Consider the following 17859-nt stretch of genomic DNA (forward strand, 5'->3'; position numbering starts at 1 on the left):
CCACAGCATGTGTCGGAATATCAAGGTGTTCAGTAGATGTTCGATTGATGTGATCAAGATGTTCGATTGATGTGCTTGACATGATCAATAGATGTTTTGTAGATGTTCAATTGCTGTTCAAATTAGACCATGTGTGTCTGGAATATGTCTGTGGCGTGTGCTTAGGTAATTCCTCATACTATGGTAATGACACCCTTCGCCACAGCATGTGTCGGAAGATCTAGGTGTTCAGTAGATGTTCGATTGATGTGCTTGACATGATCAATAGATATTTTGTAGATGTTCAATTGCTGTTCAAATTAGACCATGTGTGTCTGGAATATGTCTGTGGCGTGTGCTTAGGTAATTCCTCATGTGGTATCGTATGTAATTGCCAATTACATACTTGTGTATGTCTGTCATTAGGTCATTACCAATTGATGTCAATTAGGACATGGTATGTTTTTGGACATTTGGGACTTAGAACAATTTATATGGGAACATCCGTCCTCTCTCTCTGTCTCTCTCTCCTAGGTCAATCATTGTCCACTTTAACTCTCTCTTTTTTCCTCCCCAATGTCCATTCCCATCCCCTCCTCCTAGAACCATTTATATACAGGGACGGTCACATCAGCTCTCCCGCCTTGCCCCCCCTCAGAACAATTTATACAGGGTCCGCGCTTGTTTCACGATGACCTGCGGTTTCTGGCAGGGATAGAGGGTGTCCGAACACACGACCTGGGCGTCGTGGGCGCTCGTGGTATTGCTGGCGGCAATGTCGGCGCCAAAGTTGTACGCCTCCCGGTATAGTTTGAGTTTGGTGCGGAGGGCGGGGTCAGACAGGACCGGCTTGAGCGTCTGGACGTACTTGAGGACCCTGGAACATAGAAATACAAACATATTGAGAGTTAGATTTTCTATGATTTCTGTCTGGCTGGGGGACGTTACACAGGGAGTAGACTAGCGTAGTCTGGCTGGGGGACGTTACACAGGGAGTAGACTAGCGTAGTCTGGCTGGGGGACGTTAAACAGGAAGTAGACCAGCTTAGTCTGGCTAGGGGACGTTAAACAGGGAGTAGACCAGCCTGAATTTCTATATATATATTAAAAAAAAAAAAAAACGTAGAAGAATATTGAGCTGAACAATCTGAAGATGCTCATGTAAATCACTAACTAGAGAAAAATATATTTACAGATAGAAATACAACGGATGAACATGATATTTTGGAATCACACATCTGCAAAACAATACTCATAACGGAACACTCGATTTTCCCTAACAATTGCTGAATTGTTTTGTTTTAGCCAAAATGTGTGAACCAGTGAGTTGGGATCATTAAATGTCATGTTAGAAAACCGATTTGGTGAACCGATTTGCGGACGCCTACTCAAACGGTTTCTTCTGTACCTATTTAGGACAGAATTGTTTACAGTGTTGTTAAAGTAAAAACTTTTTTTTTTTCCATTCTACCAAAATTCTTTGACGTCCACTACTTTTTACGGGTTCTAGGTCTACTGATTAGTAATTGGGAAGTGGATTTCAACTCAAAGTATTCGATTTTGTCGAACCCTTTGCGCCTTGATTAAAAATAATTTAAAGACCACGTCTCGAATTAGTGTCTTCACTCTTCACCAAAATGATATAATTTATTTATTATTATTTTATTTCATCCAACAATTCTTTCACAAGCTCAATAATATAGCTAGATTTTTGGTTAGATTTAGATGACCCATTTTCCAACGAGCTCTCTGACCTTTGACAATTCCTCCCGGTCATTACCACCTAAAGACCACATCTCGAATTAGTGTCTTCATTCTTCACCAAATATACGTAATTTATTTATTATTATTTTATTTCATCTAACAATTCTTTCACAAGCTCAATAAAAAGCTACATAAATAGCTCAACAATATAGCTAGATTTTTGGTTAGATTTAGATGACCCATTTTCCAACGAGCTCTCTGACCTTTGACAATTCCTCCCGGTCATTACCACCTGATAATCAAGAAGATGAGAACTTATCCTCAACGATTTAACACAGATTTCAGCCTGACACCTCGCGTTATTACAAGTAGACTGACTGACAAGTAGCAAAGTTAGGAGTCATTTATCATTTCGAGCTTCGGATCTCCGCTATAGACCGAACGTGAGAACAGCAGTCTTGAGACCTACAGCTTAAATTCTTGAGATCTACACCTTAAAGTCTTGAGACCTACAGCTTAAAGTCTCGAGACCTACAGCTTAAAGCATTGAGACCTGCAGCTTAAAGTCTTGAGACCCTCAGCTTAATGTCTTGAGACCTACCGCTTAAAGTCTTGAGACCTACAGCTTAAAGTCTTGAGACCTACAGACAGATAAAGTCTTGAGACCTACAGACAAATAAAGTCTTGAGACCTACAGACAAATAAAGTCTTGAGACCTACAGCTTGAAGTCTTGAGACCTACAGCTTAAAGTCTTGAGACCTACAGAGGATTAAAAGTCATTCCAGAGCGGTATGCACTATTCTTTTAAAGATAAGCGTATTATGTTCTGTACTGTTTAATTTCATTCCTTGGTATCGAACCACCAATCTCCTGCTCCGTAGTGTGCTACTAACTAAAATTTATCTAGGGTGTAGGTCTAAACTACTATTTACCCCCGGGTGTCTTGTCGATCCAGCTACGATAGCGCGTTGAAGGCGCACCAGTGCCTCATGAATCACTGAAGCTAAGCAACGTTTCGCGTGGTTAGTATCTAAATGGGTGACCATCTGAGAAATCTCGTGCTGTAGGCTTTCCTTGGCCCCACTCGTGGTATTTTTGTGGGGGATCTAACTCTGCGGATGAGTAATAGAGCGAAGGTCGTAGACAGAATTAAAGTAATCTGCGAAAGCACTCATATGTGTCAATTGTTATTATAGTGGAACTATGTATGAAGCTTTTAGGTTGTAGATTTCTTCTTTTGGTCGAAATGTTCCAATGGTCGAATTCCTTGGAGAATTTCCTAGTTAGGGCTGATTGAGAAGTTGACGAAAAACGTTGACCCCTTCTGTACCCGGAAAAAGGTGAAGAAAAAGAAGACAAGTTTTGTAGGTACTTATAATAATTATATTACCAGTTTTGTAGATTCGTACAAGCTTAACCCATCTTTAAGGGCTATTTGCCCCTACACCTATATAAGCCTCATTGTGGGCTTTTTGCATACGAGTTTTGTTTATGATTTTAACATTCAAATTCACTCCAATCTTCATCGTCTTGCATCTTGTCTATCTGTCTTGAATCCAGCGGGCTTTCTACAAGGTTCAAATCAAAATCCAAGACACCTTAGAAAACGACTGCAAAGTTCCACAAAGACTGAAAGATACCTTTCCAATAGTTGATACGTTGGCTTCTCGTCCAGAAGGTACCGGTTCGATTCTCGGTCCGGGTCGAATAATTTGACGAACTCAGTTGATTCGCTACCGGGTAGCCTTTACACAACGTTTCAAGATTAAAATTCCATAGTTGGGCACTGTGGGAATGTGTGGTATTTTCAAAGATTCTTCATTTACCATGATGGTCTTCAATATTGTTTATTTCACACACTTATTTCATATTGTTCAATTTACTCTTTATAATATCCTTGACGGGGACTTTAGTAGGTAATATTCTCGTTGATGGCTTTCTTCTAAATAAATTGCCTATTAATCCTCTCCACTCTTCTTTCCTCGTTACTCATATGTCCTTAATTTTGTTTAACGACTTTCATCACACTCTCTTCTTTGTGTCGTTTATCGTTCATTCCATTTCCATTTCCTTTTTTTTGTTCATTCCATTGTGTTTACGCTATTTCGAGATTCTTGTCTTCTGATCTGTTCTTTCAATCGAAATTGTTCCCCATTCATAAATTCGAGGAGGCACCAGGAAAATTCTTCACTTCCGGATGATATTATGACATTGGTCTCTTAACCTAATTATGATTTTTTGACATTAACCAATATTATTACTGCTACCTATATTATTATTACTATTTAATATGAAAGAAATATTGTTGTGTTTGTTGCCATTGGTAACAGCAAAAATGTATTTTAAGGTGGCGTTCCGATCCTAGCTGCCGGGTCGCGCGACCAAGCTGTGCGACCGCTGCCTACTGCTTCCTATGTATTCTTATGAAGTACTTTCCGAACCAAGCTGCCTGGTCGCGCGACACGGCTGCTCTATTTGGGTCGCGCTGCCCAGTCGCTCTGAGAGCAGTGTGGTCGCCTGGTCGTGAGGTTTTCATGTGATTTAAAATACTATTTTTGTAATAATTTGTTCGACTGGAAGTTTGTAATGGAAGTCGTTCGACCCGGCCCTATGTATTCTTATGAAGTACTTTCCGAACCAAGCTGCCTGATCGCGCGACACGGCTGTTCTATTTGGGTCGCGCTGCCCAGTCGCTCTGAGAGCAGTGTGGTCGCCTGGTCGTAAGGTTTTCATGTGATTTAAAATACTATTTTTGTAATAATTTGTTCGACTGGAATTTTGTAATGGAAGTCGTTCGACTCGGTCGCGATGATTGGAATGCTGCCTCTATGGCGCGACCAGGCAGCTAGGATCGGAACGCCACCTTTAATGTTGTCGAACTTATCATGGTTCTTATCTTAAGCTGAGTCTACTTTATGGAAGTCTTGCTAACTTTGTGAACCTCCATAACAACAGTGACATTAAATCAAATAGAGATATGAAAAGTTCAAACAGGTACCTTAAATACCTAGGTAAACCGACTAAAATTTGACTTTACAGTAAGGTTTAGACTAATCCGTAAAGTAAATGGGATTTTATATGATTCTATTGTATTTAAATGACTGTACTAAATTGCTTCTTTGTTTTATTCTGATGATTTGATATCTTTTGTTGTCTAATGAACATTTCTAACAGGATAGAGCAGTACTTGTCAAAGTTGTTGCTCGGCATACTTTTCAAGACTCCACTCTTTTTGCGGCACCATAAAATGGTCTAAATTATTCAAAAAGAGTGCTCAAAAATAAGCAGGCAAACTTTGTAGTTAGAAAGATCCACAGTTTAGATCAATTAGGAACCGCCACAAGTTCAATCATGGGTCCTCAATCCTGGTTCTACTCACTTATTAAAATAATAATAGAAAGAAAGATTGAGCTAAGGTGCTTAGTGAATCCCAAATTTGGCAAAGTGATGACAGTGAATGATGAAAAGCAAAGAGCTACCTCAATTGGTCACAAAATTGCCGGTTTTGCAGTTAAAATAAGAAAGTGTGACTCTATGTGTGTCATTTTTTTTTTTTTTTTTAATTTTTTTTTTGACATTTAGTTAAATTATACACAAACTGTTGTACCTGTGCTTCACCACCACACTATTCTTCTTTCTATATTTGGTGGCAGTAAAGGGACTTTTCAGTCTCATTTCGGCAGTTCTATTCTATTATTTCAACAGTTCTAATCTATTATATTCTATTCTATTATTTCAACGTATCATCTAACGCTTTTACTAATGGATCAACACCAATGTCATGGTCTGCGTCCGTGTTGACTGCACACTGGCGGGCACATCACACTATTCTTCTTTCTATTTGGTGGCAGTAAAGGGACTTTTCAGTCTCATTTCGGCAGTTCTATTCTATTATTTCAACAGTTCTAATCTATTACATTCTATTCTCTTATTTCAACGTATCATCTAACGCTTTTACTAATGGATCAACACCAATGTCATGGTCTGCGTCCGTGTTGACTGCACACTGGCGGGCATTGTTTTCAGATAATTGGGATACTTGAACTCGTTTCTCAAGGTGTTCTATTATATTTCTATGACATCTTGGTTCTCTTCAAGTTAAAATGCTACTCTTATTGTGTTTCTACTAAAGACCCATATCTTGTTGCCCTAAAGACCCATAGGAGTTTCCTCATCTCCATTTGCTAGTCTTTTCTCTGTTACCCATTAGTCTGATTGTTTTATTATTTATAATACCTATTACAAACAAATTTAGTGAACATTTGTACAATACCAATGTTGACAGCAGGTGAACTAATTTTTGAAAGAAAACAAATCGCTGGTCCCCATTCAAACGTCTTGCAATACTCGTCCACTAACACAAAAACTGGACCTGAAAACACTCCTACTCGAAATGTCCCAATAATTTCTTATTCAGTCCTAGCTGGCCTACTTACCCAAGGTATGTTTGGTACAAATCGCTGGTCCCCATTCAAACGTCTTGCAATACTCGTCCACTAACACATAAACTGGACCTGAAAACACTCCTACTCGAAATGTCCCAATAATTTCTTATTCAGTCCTAGCTGGCCTACTTACCCAAGGTATGTTTGGTTCTCTTCCCGTACTCAAGGTTTACTAATCCTTGATCCTTTTGAAAGCCCTCCTAAACTATCTAGTGTGAACATCACACGACTTACCACCTACCACCTTATCAATACAAATCGCTGGTCCCCATTCAAACGTCTTGCAATACTCGTCTACTAACACAAAAACTGGACCTGAAAACACTCCTACTCGAAATGTCCCAATAATATCTTATTGAGTCCTAGCTGGCCTACTTACCCAAGGTATGTTTGGTTCTCTTCCCGTACCCAAGGTTTACTAATCCTTGATCCTTTTGAAAGCCCTCCTAAACTATCTAGTGTGAACATCACACGACTTACCACCTAACCACCTTATTACCTGGATTATCGGGATTGAACCATTGAACTCATCAACAATTGTCTCTTTGACAAGAATGGAATTAAATTCAGATGAGATAAGTTACTTGCTCTAAAAGAAAGTTGCATTTCGGAGCATAGCTCATTTAAGTTTACCAACATTTTTACTAATGTAGTACGTAACTTTCGCAACTAAACCAACCTCAGTGGTGCAGTGCTTAGCACGGTGAAATTTGAATCTGGGATGGTGGTTCGAGTCCTAGATTAGTCACAGAATTTAGCGTAGTATAATTAGCGCGGAACGACATTCGTGACAAGCATTTATGCTTAACACAGTTAAAATCCCTAACTTTAGATAATAAACATTTCGTATTTATTGACTTACCATGAGATCGGTTTCCGGTACTGACTCTGCGCGTCACGCACGCCAAATTTAGTCACAAAATTTAGCGTAGTATAATTAGCGCGGAACGACATTCGTGACAAGCATTTATGCTTAACACAGTTAAAATTCCTAACTTTAAATAGTAATTATTTCGTATTTATTGACTTACCATGAGATCGGTTTCCGGTACTGACTCTGCGCGTCACGCACGCCAAACTGGCACGCAATCTTCTCCACGCAGCTCTGCTCTCCTATCAGCGTCCTCAGGAGATCCTCAAAGTCATCCGTCACTGAGCCGTCCGGGCGGAACAAAGTGCGGGCGGTTCGGCCGCCTATTGGGTCATCGTAGAGGCGCCGAGTGGCCCGTGTGCTGTTGGGGTTGGACATCATCATCACCATGGTCGCCGGCTTGGCGGTCGTCGTCTTGTCTTTGTCTGCGGAGGGAAGTGGAGACGCTATTGGTATAAGTTAAAACCCATAAGAGACGATTTTTACTTTCCTTATCCTATAGGAAGGAAAGTAATGTAATCGGGTCAAAATTTCGATGGTCAGTTTTTAGTGCCAAAACAACCATTGGTCCGTGTATGTGTCTGTGTCTGTTTGTCTGTAAACAAAATATCTCGAGAACGGTAAGAGCTAGAGACTTGAAATTTGGTATGTAGATGTCAAATGTGACAAGTAAGACGCTATTAGTGGAAGTTAAAACCCATAAGAGACGATTTTTACTTTCCTTATCCTATAGGAAACAAAGTAATGTAATCGGGTCAAAATTTCGATGGTCAGTTTTCAGTGCCAAAACAACCATTGGTCCGTGTATGTGTCTGTGTGTCTGTCTGTCTGTAAACAAAATATCTCGAGAACGGTAAGAGCTAGAGACTTGAAATTTGGTATGTAGATGTCAAATGTGACTAGGATGCGACACGAAACTTTTGGTTAAGATCGGTGTAACGTTTGGCGGCATTTTACAGCTTTTTTGGCGGTTTTCGGTGTAATTTAACAATATATCGGGAACGGTATGAGCTAGTTTACAAATGTGACAAGGATGCAACTCAAAACGTTTGGTTGAGATAGTTGCTGCGGTTGGCGGTATATTGACCGCTTTTTGGCGGTTTTTGACCTTTTTTGGCGGCTTTCAGCTATACCGACTAAACGGTTAGAGATATTGTAAAAGTTTGACTATAAGAACAAGAACACCCAAAATAAGCATCATTCAATAGGATGAGGAAAGTGGTGTGATCTTCACACCAGATTTTTTTTTTTCTTTTCGTTAGATCTTGCTGAGATTTTACCGCTTCTATCTCCGGACTGAGTAAATATGTCAAATGATATTGAAAATAGTAGGAAATTTTGTTTTCTAACTAATAGAGGAGATTTTTTTAAGAGATTTGAAAGGTCTTATCCTCCCAAAATCGAAGAGAGAAAGAGGACAGAAAAAGAGAAAGCCAGCCGGTCCTAGAACGAAACTTATCCGAAAAGTTCGTCCCGGGGCGAATCAAACCCTCGACCTAACGTTTACCTTCCAAGGGAACTAAGCTGTCTCATTAAGTGTTTTTCGCATCATTGCCCTTCCGCACACTTTTGCTATCATTTTATTATAAAAAATCTAGAATTCAAGAGACCTATTTTTTCTAATGACTCATTCTCATTTTCAAAAATATCTATTTTCTAAGACCAATAGAAAGTACCGCCTAAAAAATGACCAACAGGCGAGATAACCTACTAATCTTTGACGATCGAATCAAGTTTTCATAAATAATCCACATTTCATCAAAGTCATGATTATCGGGGTCATTTTCTTCAATATTTCCAATAAACTCAGGCTTGGTGTTATGTGAACTTAAGGATCATCAAAATTGAGCCAGGGTGTGGATTGTGTTCAAGTCCTCAGCAATCATCATCCATTTTGATATTTGTCTTGTGAACTTGGATGTTTGTTCCCATATCTGATAGCGTAATTGGTGCGGTGTGATCATCAGTGACCGTCACTGTTATTATTACATTACCATCATCGTACCCATGCATCTAATCTTAATCCACTCGCCAGCCTAGTTAGCTTGGTAGCGCGTCTGCCTTGTAAGCGCTAGGCCGCTGGTTCGATTCCCGCACCGGGGCGGATTTTATCCTGAAGGGATAAGGGTCGTTTTCGGAACTTCTGGCTTTCTCCTATCCTGTCTTCCTTCTCTCTTCGAATCTTCGATTTCGGGACGATAACACCCTAGCAGTTTAAGTTCCCTCTGCCAAACCTTCCCCCTCTTCTTCTCCTCCTCCTTCTTCTTTTCCTTTTTTTTCTCTCCTCTTCTTCTTCCTGTGATTCTCGTTTTCCTCCTCCTCTATTCTTCTTCGTCTTTATTTTCTTTTTCCTTCGTCTTTTGTCTTCCTCCTCCTCGGGTTCTTCTTCTTCGTTTTTCTCTTCTTCTTCTTCTTCTTTTTCTTCTTCATCAATTTAACATCATGTGCTAGTAGCGGCAAATGGTAATGGTCTTCTCATTAGGCTTGCATTTCTCTTCTTCTTTTTCTTCTTCATCAATTTAACATCATGTGCTAGTACCGGCAAATGGTAATGGTCTTCTCATTAGGCTTGCAGTTCGCAGGACAATATGGATCATTTGCACTTGCAATTCGGTCAAACCTAATGGTAGGCTTGCAGTTCGCAGGACAATATGGATCATTTGCACTTGCAATTCGGTCAAACCTAATGGCGTTTACCAGACGATGAGAATTTCCGAAATTGCACAAACCGAGTAGCGGAATTTTGATTGAGGTCTTCAAATACTTCTTGCATTTCTTGAAATATTTTTTTTTAGTTCTTTTTCCTCTTCTGTTTCATTCATTTCCGTCATAATTTGTGTGATTCTGTCGGTCAGTTGATTTGCAAGTAAGTAAGTACCTAAGTAAGTTGATTTGCACATTGTTTAACTGTCGTGTGAATGTCGTCAATTTCTAGCAATTTTGTTCTTGATTTTTAGCAATTTGTGCCGTTCTTGATTTCTAGCAATTTGTGCTTACTTTATGGAAGTCTTGCTAACTTTGTGAACCTCCATAACAACAGTGACATTAAATCAAATAGAAATATGAAAAGTTCAAACAGGTACCTTAAATACCTAGGTAAACGGACTAAAATTTGACTTTACAGTAAGGTTTAGACTAATCCGTAAAGTAAATGGGATTTTATATGATTCTATTGTATTTAAATGACTGTACTAAATTGCTTCTTTGTTTTATTCTGATGATTTGATATCTTTTGTTGTCTAATGAACATTTCTAACAGGATAGAGCAGTACTTGTCAAAGTTGTTGCTCGGCATACTTTTCAAGACTCCACTCTTTTTGCGGCACCATAAAATGGTCTAAATTATTCAAAAAGAGTGCTCAAAAATAAGCAGGCAAACTTTGTAGTTAGAAAGATCCACAGTTTAGATCAATTAGGAACCGCCACAAGTTCAATCATGGGTCCTCAATGCTGGTTCTACTCACTTATTAAAATAATAATAGAAAGAAAGATTGAGCTAAGGTGCTTAGTGAATCCCAAATTTGGCAAAGTGATGACAGTGAATGATGAAAAGCAAAGAGCTACCACTACCTCAATTGGTCACAAAATTGCCGGTTTTGCAGTTAAAATAAGAAAATGTGACTATGTGTGTCTATTTTTTTTTATTTATTTATTTATTTTTTTTTTTTTTTGAAATTTAGTTAAATTATTATAACACAAACTGTTGTACCGTGCTTCGCCATCACATATTCTTCTTTCTATTTGGTGGCAGTAAAGGGACTTTTCAGTCTCATTTCGGCAGTTCTATTCTATTATTTCAACAGTTCAATCTATTTACATTCTATTCTCTTATTTCAACGTATCATCTAACGCTTTATAATGGATCAACGACCAATTGTCATGGTCCTGCGTCCGGTGTTGACTGCACACTGGCGGGCATTGTTTTCAGATAAACTTAGGATACTTGAACGTTTCTCAAGGTGTTCTATTATATTCTATGACATCTTGGTTCTCTTCAAGTAAAATGCTACTCTTATTGTGTTCTCTACTAAAAAGGACCCATATCTTTGCCCTAAAGACCCATAGGAGTCCTCATCTCATTTAGCTAGTACTTTTCTCTGTTACCCATTAGCTCTGATTGTTTTATTATTTATGAATACTATTACAAACAAAATTTAGTGAACATTTGTAAATACCAATTTGACAGCAGGTGAAACTAATTTTTGAAAGAAAACCAAATCGCTGCGTCCCATTCAAACTCTTGCTACATACTCGTCACTACACAAAAAACTGGGACCTGAAACACTCCTACCGGAAATGTCCCAATAATTTATATATTCAGTCCTAGCTGGCCTACTTTACCCAAGGTATGTTTGGTTCTCTTCCCGTACTCAAGTTTACTAATCCTTGATCCTTTTGAAAGCCCTCTAAACTTACTCAGTGTGAACATCCACACGAACTTACCACCTCCCACCTTATTTACCTGGGATATCGGGATTGAACCATTGAACTCATCAACAAATTATCTCTTGACAAGAATGGATTAAATTCAGATGAAGATAAGTTACTTTGCTCTTTAAAAAAAGTTGCATTTCGGAGGCATAGCTCATTTTAAGTTTACCAACATTTTTACTAATTTAGTACCGTAACTTTCGCAACTAAACCAACCTCAGTGGTGAGTGCTTAGCACGGTGAAATTGTGAATCTGGAGGATGGTGGTTCGAGTCCTAATTAGTCACAGAATTTAGCGTAGTCATAATTAGCGCGGAACACCATTCGTGACAAAGCATTTATGCTTAACACAGTTAAAATCCCTAACTTTAGATAATAACATTTCGCTTTTTTTTTTTTTTTTTTTTTTTTTTTTTTTTTTTTTTTAAACAAAATACTTGTTTATGATTTTAACATTTAAATTCACTCTAATCTTCATTCTCTTGCATCTTGTCTATCTGTCTTGAATCCAACGGGCTTTCTACAAGGTTCAAATCAAAATCCAAGACACCTTAGAAAACGACTGCAAAGTTCCACAAAGACTGAAAGATAACCTTTCCAATAGTTGATACGTTGGCTTCTCGTCCAGAAGGTACCGGTTCGATTTTCGGTCCGGGTCGAATACTTTGACGAACTCAGTTGATTCGCTACCGGGTAACCTTTACACAACGTTTCAAGATTAAAATTACATAGTTGGGCACTGTGGGAATGTGTGGTATTCTCAAAGATTCTTCATTTACACCATGATGGTCTTCAATATTGTTTACTTCACACACTTATTTCATATTGTTCAATATTTACTCTTTATAATATCCTTGACGGGGACTTTAGTAGGTAGTATTCTCGTTGATTATTTGTTAGGTTTATATTAGACATCCTATGTATTAACATTATTCTTACCGTATTCCAATAATAATAAAAACGGTAAGAATAATTCTCGTTGATGGCTTTCTTCTAAATAAATTGCCTATTAATCCTCTCCACTCTTCTTTCCTCATTACTCATGTGTTCTTAATTTTGTTTAACAACTTTCATCACAATCTCTTCTTTGTGTCGTTTATCGTTCATTCCATTTCCTTTTTTTTTTTTTTTTTTTTTTTTTAATTTCATTCCATTGTTTGGTCATTTCGGTGATGATGCCTGCCATCGGGATAGGGATGCACTCGACAGGAGCTCCGCCTGAGGGTGATTGTGGTATTGACCGTTTTTTGGCGGTTTTCAGCTATACCGACTAAACGGTTAGAGATATTGTAAAAGTTTGGCTATAAGAACAAGAACACCCAAAATAAGCATCATTCAATAGGATGAGGAAAGTGGTGTGATCTTCACACCAGATTTTTTTTTTTCTTTTCGTTAGATCTTGCTGAGATTTTACCGCTTCTATCTCCGGACTGAGTAAATATGTCAAATGATATTGAAAATAGTAGGAAATTTTGTTTTCTAACTAATAGAGGAGATTTTTTTAAGAGATTTGAAAGGTCTTATCCTCCCAAAATCGAAGAGAGAAAGAGGACAGAAAAAGAGAAAGCCAGCCGGTCCTAGAACGAAACTTATCCGAAAAGTTCGTCCCGGGGCGAATCAAACCCTCGACCTAACGTTTACCTTCCAAGGGAACTAAGCTGTCTCATTAAGTGTTTTTCGCATCATTGCCCTTCCGCACACTTTTGCTATCATTTTATTATAAAAAATCTAGAATTCAAGAGACCTATTTTTTCTAATGACTCATTCTCATTTTCAAAAATATCTATTTTCTAAGACCAATAGAAAGTACCGCCTAAAAAATGACCAACAGGCGAGATAACCTACTAATCTTTGCCGATCGAATGAAGTTTTCATAAATAATCCAGATTTCATCAAAGTCATGATTATCGGGGTCATTTTCTTCAATATTTCCAATAAACTCAGGCTTGGTGTTATGTGAACTTAAGGATCATCCGCCATCAGCCTAGTTAGCTTAGTTGATAGCGCATCTGCCTTGTAAGCGGTAGGCCGCGGGTTCAAACCCCGCCAGGGGCGGATTTCATCCCATTTGCTGCATTCGGCTCAAAACAGAGTTTAGTGGAGAACAAAGAGCATAGAGTAAAAAGCTCCACGTTCTATGCGGTTTGGAGTCATCGCTTGCTTCGACTTTGTTCGATGCTCTATGCGCTAATACATTACATTGAAATGGGGTTCTTTTCTAACGAAATTCTTGTGTGTGGAGTCCAGTATGTTGGACTATTGTACCCCTCGATGCGCTATGCTCTCCGCTCCACTCTTTTTTTAGCCTCAGGATCAGGAGTAAACCCTGATCAGGCAGCAGCAGATGGCGATCTATGAAACTATGAATGTCACCCGTCCAAATAAAGTCCAAGCTCTACGTTGCTTAGCAGCTGAACTTCCGGTTGTTCATTGATGTCGATGTATTCAAATATTGATGTAATGTATATTTGTATGTATTGGGAATTTCGCCAGTTCTTGGACTTTTTTGTGACATTTTCTTCTTTTTCCGTCAATCGTGCCGGGAACGTCAAGAGTTCGAAGCGCCAACCGGCCTATATTAACACGAAACTGAGTTTCATGGTTTTTCGGCATTTTTTGTCTAACACCACTGTGTACTAGCTTCTATCCTGCCCTTCTGAAATTCTCAACTCGCCCCTGATTCTAAATCTCACTTATGCAGCACGCTCTATTAATACTCGAGATATTTGACTCATTAATCACCTTTCGTTGATTCATGAGAAGAAGCGTATTCGATTGATTTTGATTAATTTGTAAGGATCACTCCGTATCTGTACGACTCTGCAGATGATCCATTTGAATTCAAATCAATCATATTTTCCAGGCCAGCCTAGTTTGCTTGGTTGGTAGCGCGTCTGCCTTCTAAGCGCTAGGCTACGGGTTCGATTCCCGCCCGGGGCGGATTTTATCCTGATGGGATAATGTTCGTTCTGGGAACGGCTGGCTTACCTACTCCTATCCTGTCTTCTTTTCTCTTCCATTTTGGTATGATAAGACCCTAGCAGTTACAGTTCCCTCTGTCAAACCTCTTGAAAAAAAAACATATTTTCCAGTTATTAATTTGCTCAGCGCTTCTCAAAGCTGTTGCCACCGCGGTACACTTTTCAAAATACTCCAATCTTTTGGTGGCAACCCCCTCTCCTCGTAAATCTTGTATTCGACAGATGGAATAATAGTGCTTATTTATACTGCTCGCATAGGACTGAAAAATCCCTTTGGTCCCTTTTCGGTCCTTTTCTCCAGTCCGAAAAGTCTCTTTTCAGTCCTATCCCACCAGGATAAACAAGATAGATATTCTTTTCTATTCTCTAGTCCAGCGGTAGGCGGTCTCCTCTTTAAGTTTAACCCAACTTTTAGAGCTGTTTGGCTATAAATCGAAGCCTCAGAGTGGGCTTTTTGACTGAATATCCCCAAAACTTACCTTTCATAAAGGACGGTAGGAAGAAGTACAGCAGTGGCATAAGCACCGGCAGTCCGATCATGAGGAGTGAAGCGGGCAATATGAACAGCTTGAACACCAACGCTTTGAGTGCTATCATGATGGGGATCTTGATTACAAACAATGCCACCAAAGCGGACAAGACGTTCCGGATGAGAGAGTTCTTGACGTCCATGGTACCGCCACCACCTTTGGTCATTTCGGTGATGATGCCTGCCATCGGGATAGGGATGCACTCGACAGGAGCTCCGCCTGAGGGTGAGGTAACAAATACAGATGTTTAGATTACAAAATTAACAGGGAATAGATGCAAAATGAACAGGGAAAGGGGAAAGAAACAGGGAACAGGTACATGAGAGCGAAGGGCATCCACTCGTAAAATTTGTAGCCAAAACCAAATGTCAGCCCAAAGGAATCACCCTAGTTAGGGCTGATTGAGAGGCTGACGAAAAACGCCGACTACACCGGAAAAGGCGAAGAAGAAGAGGTACAAAATTAATAGATATAATTTTGTTTACACACTGATTTGTTTATTTAAAGAAGGAATTCAGTAATAAAATAGGTACTTTTGTGTATTTATTTAGGACATAGATATGATGAGATAGATCTAGGCAAGGTAACATCAAAATATACATATTGTCGCTTCCAAAATAACATCGTCCAAGTCCGATTTTTTTTTAGCGCGTCTGCCTTCTAAGCGCTAGGCTGCGGGTTCGATTCCCGCCCGGGCGGATTTTATCCTGATGGGATAATGTTCGTTCTGGGAACGGCTGGCTTACTCCTATCCTGTCTTCCTTCTCTCTTCCATTTCGGGATGATAAGACCCTAGCAGTTACAGTTCCCTCTGTCAAACCTCTTGAAAAAAAAAAAAAACATATTTTCCAGTTATTACTTTGCTCAGCGCTTCTCAAAGCTGTTGCCACCGCGGTACACTTTTCAAAATACTCCAATCTTTTGGTGGTAACCCCCTCTCCTTGTAAATCTTATATTTGATAGATGGAATAATAGTGCTTATTTATACTGATCGCATAGGACTGAAAAATCCCTTTGGTCCCTTTTCGGTCCTTTTCTCCAGTCCGAAAAGTCCCTTTTCAGTCCTATCCCACCAGGATAAACAAGATTGATATTCTTTTCTATTCTTTAGTCCAGCGGTAGGCGGTCTCCTCTATAAGTTTAACCCAACTTTTAGAGCTGTTTGGCCATAAATCGAAGCCTCAGAGTGGGCTTTTTGACTGAATATCCCCAAAACTTACCTTTCATAAAGGACGGTAGGAAGAAGTACAGCAGTGTGTTGAAGAAATGAAGTACATAATATGTATCTAATTTGTATGGTATCTATACCTACATATGTAGTATGTGTACTGCATTATCAATGTGCTGCCATTTTTAATTCTTTGGATTTCCATCCTGATTCAAAATGGCGGAGCTTCAATAGTTCCATAATAAAACTCACCTTGGTAAGTGAAATAGCTCGGTCGCTTATATTTGTCATCGCCGGGGGCGGCCCAGCTATAATACTTGCTATCCCCACCACTCGGCTTTCCATACTCCGCACTCGGATAATACGAGGCACTACCGGCAGCAGTAGCCCCGACGGATGACGGATAGGTCCAACCATAGTTGTCTGAGGAGGCAGGGTAGTCCCGGGCCGAACGAGGGGGCACAGGACCCGATGATTCCAGTGGCGCGGATGGCTCGGAAGGTTGCGCTGGCTGCAGAGGTACAACATCCATTCTCAGAGAAGGCCGAAATTCGACGTTCTCATTTAGTGCACTGAAACTACCCCTAGAGCTGTCCTGCGCGGAAGAAGCCTCTTCACCGTTTGAGACTTCACCATGTCGAGCGTTGTCTCCAACGGTGTCTGGTACATCGCTGACTTCCCCAACGTGCTCGCTGTTCCCGCGTTCACTTCGGGTTTTGTCGACATGGATGAATGTGCCGAGCATTTCCTGCTGTTCACCGGTCGTCCATTTGCTTTCTAGTTCACTATTTGGTTCGGACACTTTGGTAAATGTTTCTAGGGCTCCGGCCGAGACGAGTCCTACCAGAGTTAGGATTAGGAGGTACATTGATCTACGTTGCATTGCGACAGAACTTATTGATTTTATCTGACACTGGAAAAACTTTAGCGCACTATGCCTACCTTCTTATTCCTGGTTTGTAAACATTTGTGCCGTTTTTATTTATCTTTTAAACACTATCACCTGGTATTTGGAATTACTGAAGATGCTTTTCTACCAGAGTTAGGATTGGGAGGTACATTGATCTACGTTGCATTGCGACAGAACTTATTGATTTTATCTGACACTGGAAAAGCTTTAGCGAACTATGCCTACCTTATTCCTGGTTTGTAAACATTTGTGCCGTTTTTATTTATCTTTTAAACACTATCACCTGGTATTTGGAATTACTGAAGATGCTTTTTAAACACGTAACGTCCGAGCACTTGTGTTGATCAACGCTCGGCGCTGCGACGGTCAATAATCAAATACGTATGTAGTTCAAGTTGATTTTATCTGACACTGGAAAAACTTTAGCGAACTATGCCTACCTTATTCCTGGTTTGTAAACATTTGTGCCGTTTTTATTTATCTTTTAAACACTATCAACCTGATTCACCTGGTATTTGGAATTACTGAAGATGCTTTTTAAACACGTAACATCCGAGCACTTGTGTTGATCAACGCTCGGCGCTGCGACGGTCAATAATCAAATACGTATGTAGTTCAATTGTAAAACTCTAAATTGCTGAATTTCAGAATCCGCGAGATGTGAGTTTCGTGTCGCGTACAAACTAAGAAATGACAATACTCATGACATACTCTGACTAGTATAGTTCAATTGTAAAACTCTAAAACACCAATTGCTGAATTTCAGAATCCGCGAGATGTGAGTTTCGTGTCGCGTACAAACTAAGGTATATAGTTCAATTGTAAAACTCTAAAACACC

At 39.5% G+C, this 17859-nt stretch overlaps 1 protein-coding gene across 1 annotated transcript; it reads right to left on the reverse strand.

Moving 5' to 3' along the window:
* Positions 1–469: 469 nt before the first annotated feature.
* Positions 470–16773, reverse strand: LOC103513139. The gene is made up of 4 exons (XM_008477952.3): positions 16363–16773; positions 14892–15161; positions 7161–7425; positions 470–856 (listed from the first exon to the last, which is right to left on the reverse strand). Exons 1-4 carry the CDS (start codon positions 16640–16642, stop codon positions 634–636), a joined length of 1038 nt encoding a protein of 345 aa, XP_008476174.1. The 5' UTR covers positions 16643–16773; the 3' UTR covers positions 470–633.
* Between the last annotated feature and the right edge of the window lie 1086 nt (positions 16774–17859).

Source organism: Diaphorina citri, unplaced genomic scaffold (genome assembly GCF_000475195.1).
Source record: "Diaphorina citri unplaced genomic scaffold, Diaci psyllid genome assembly version 1.1 scaffold930, whole genome shotgun sequence".
Classification (NCBI taxonomy): domain Eukaryota; kingdom Metazoa; phylum Arthropoda; class Insecta; order Hemiptera; family Psyllidae; genus Diaphorina; species Diaphorina citri.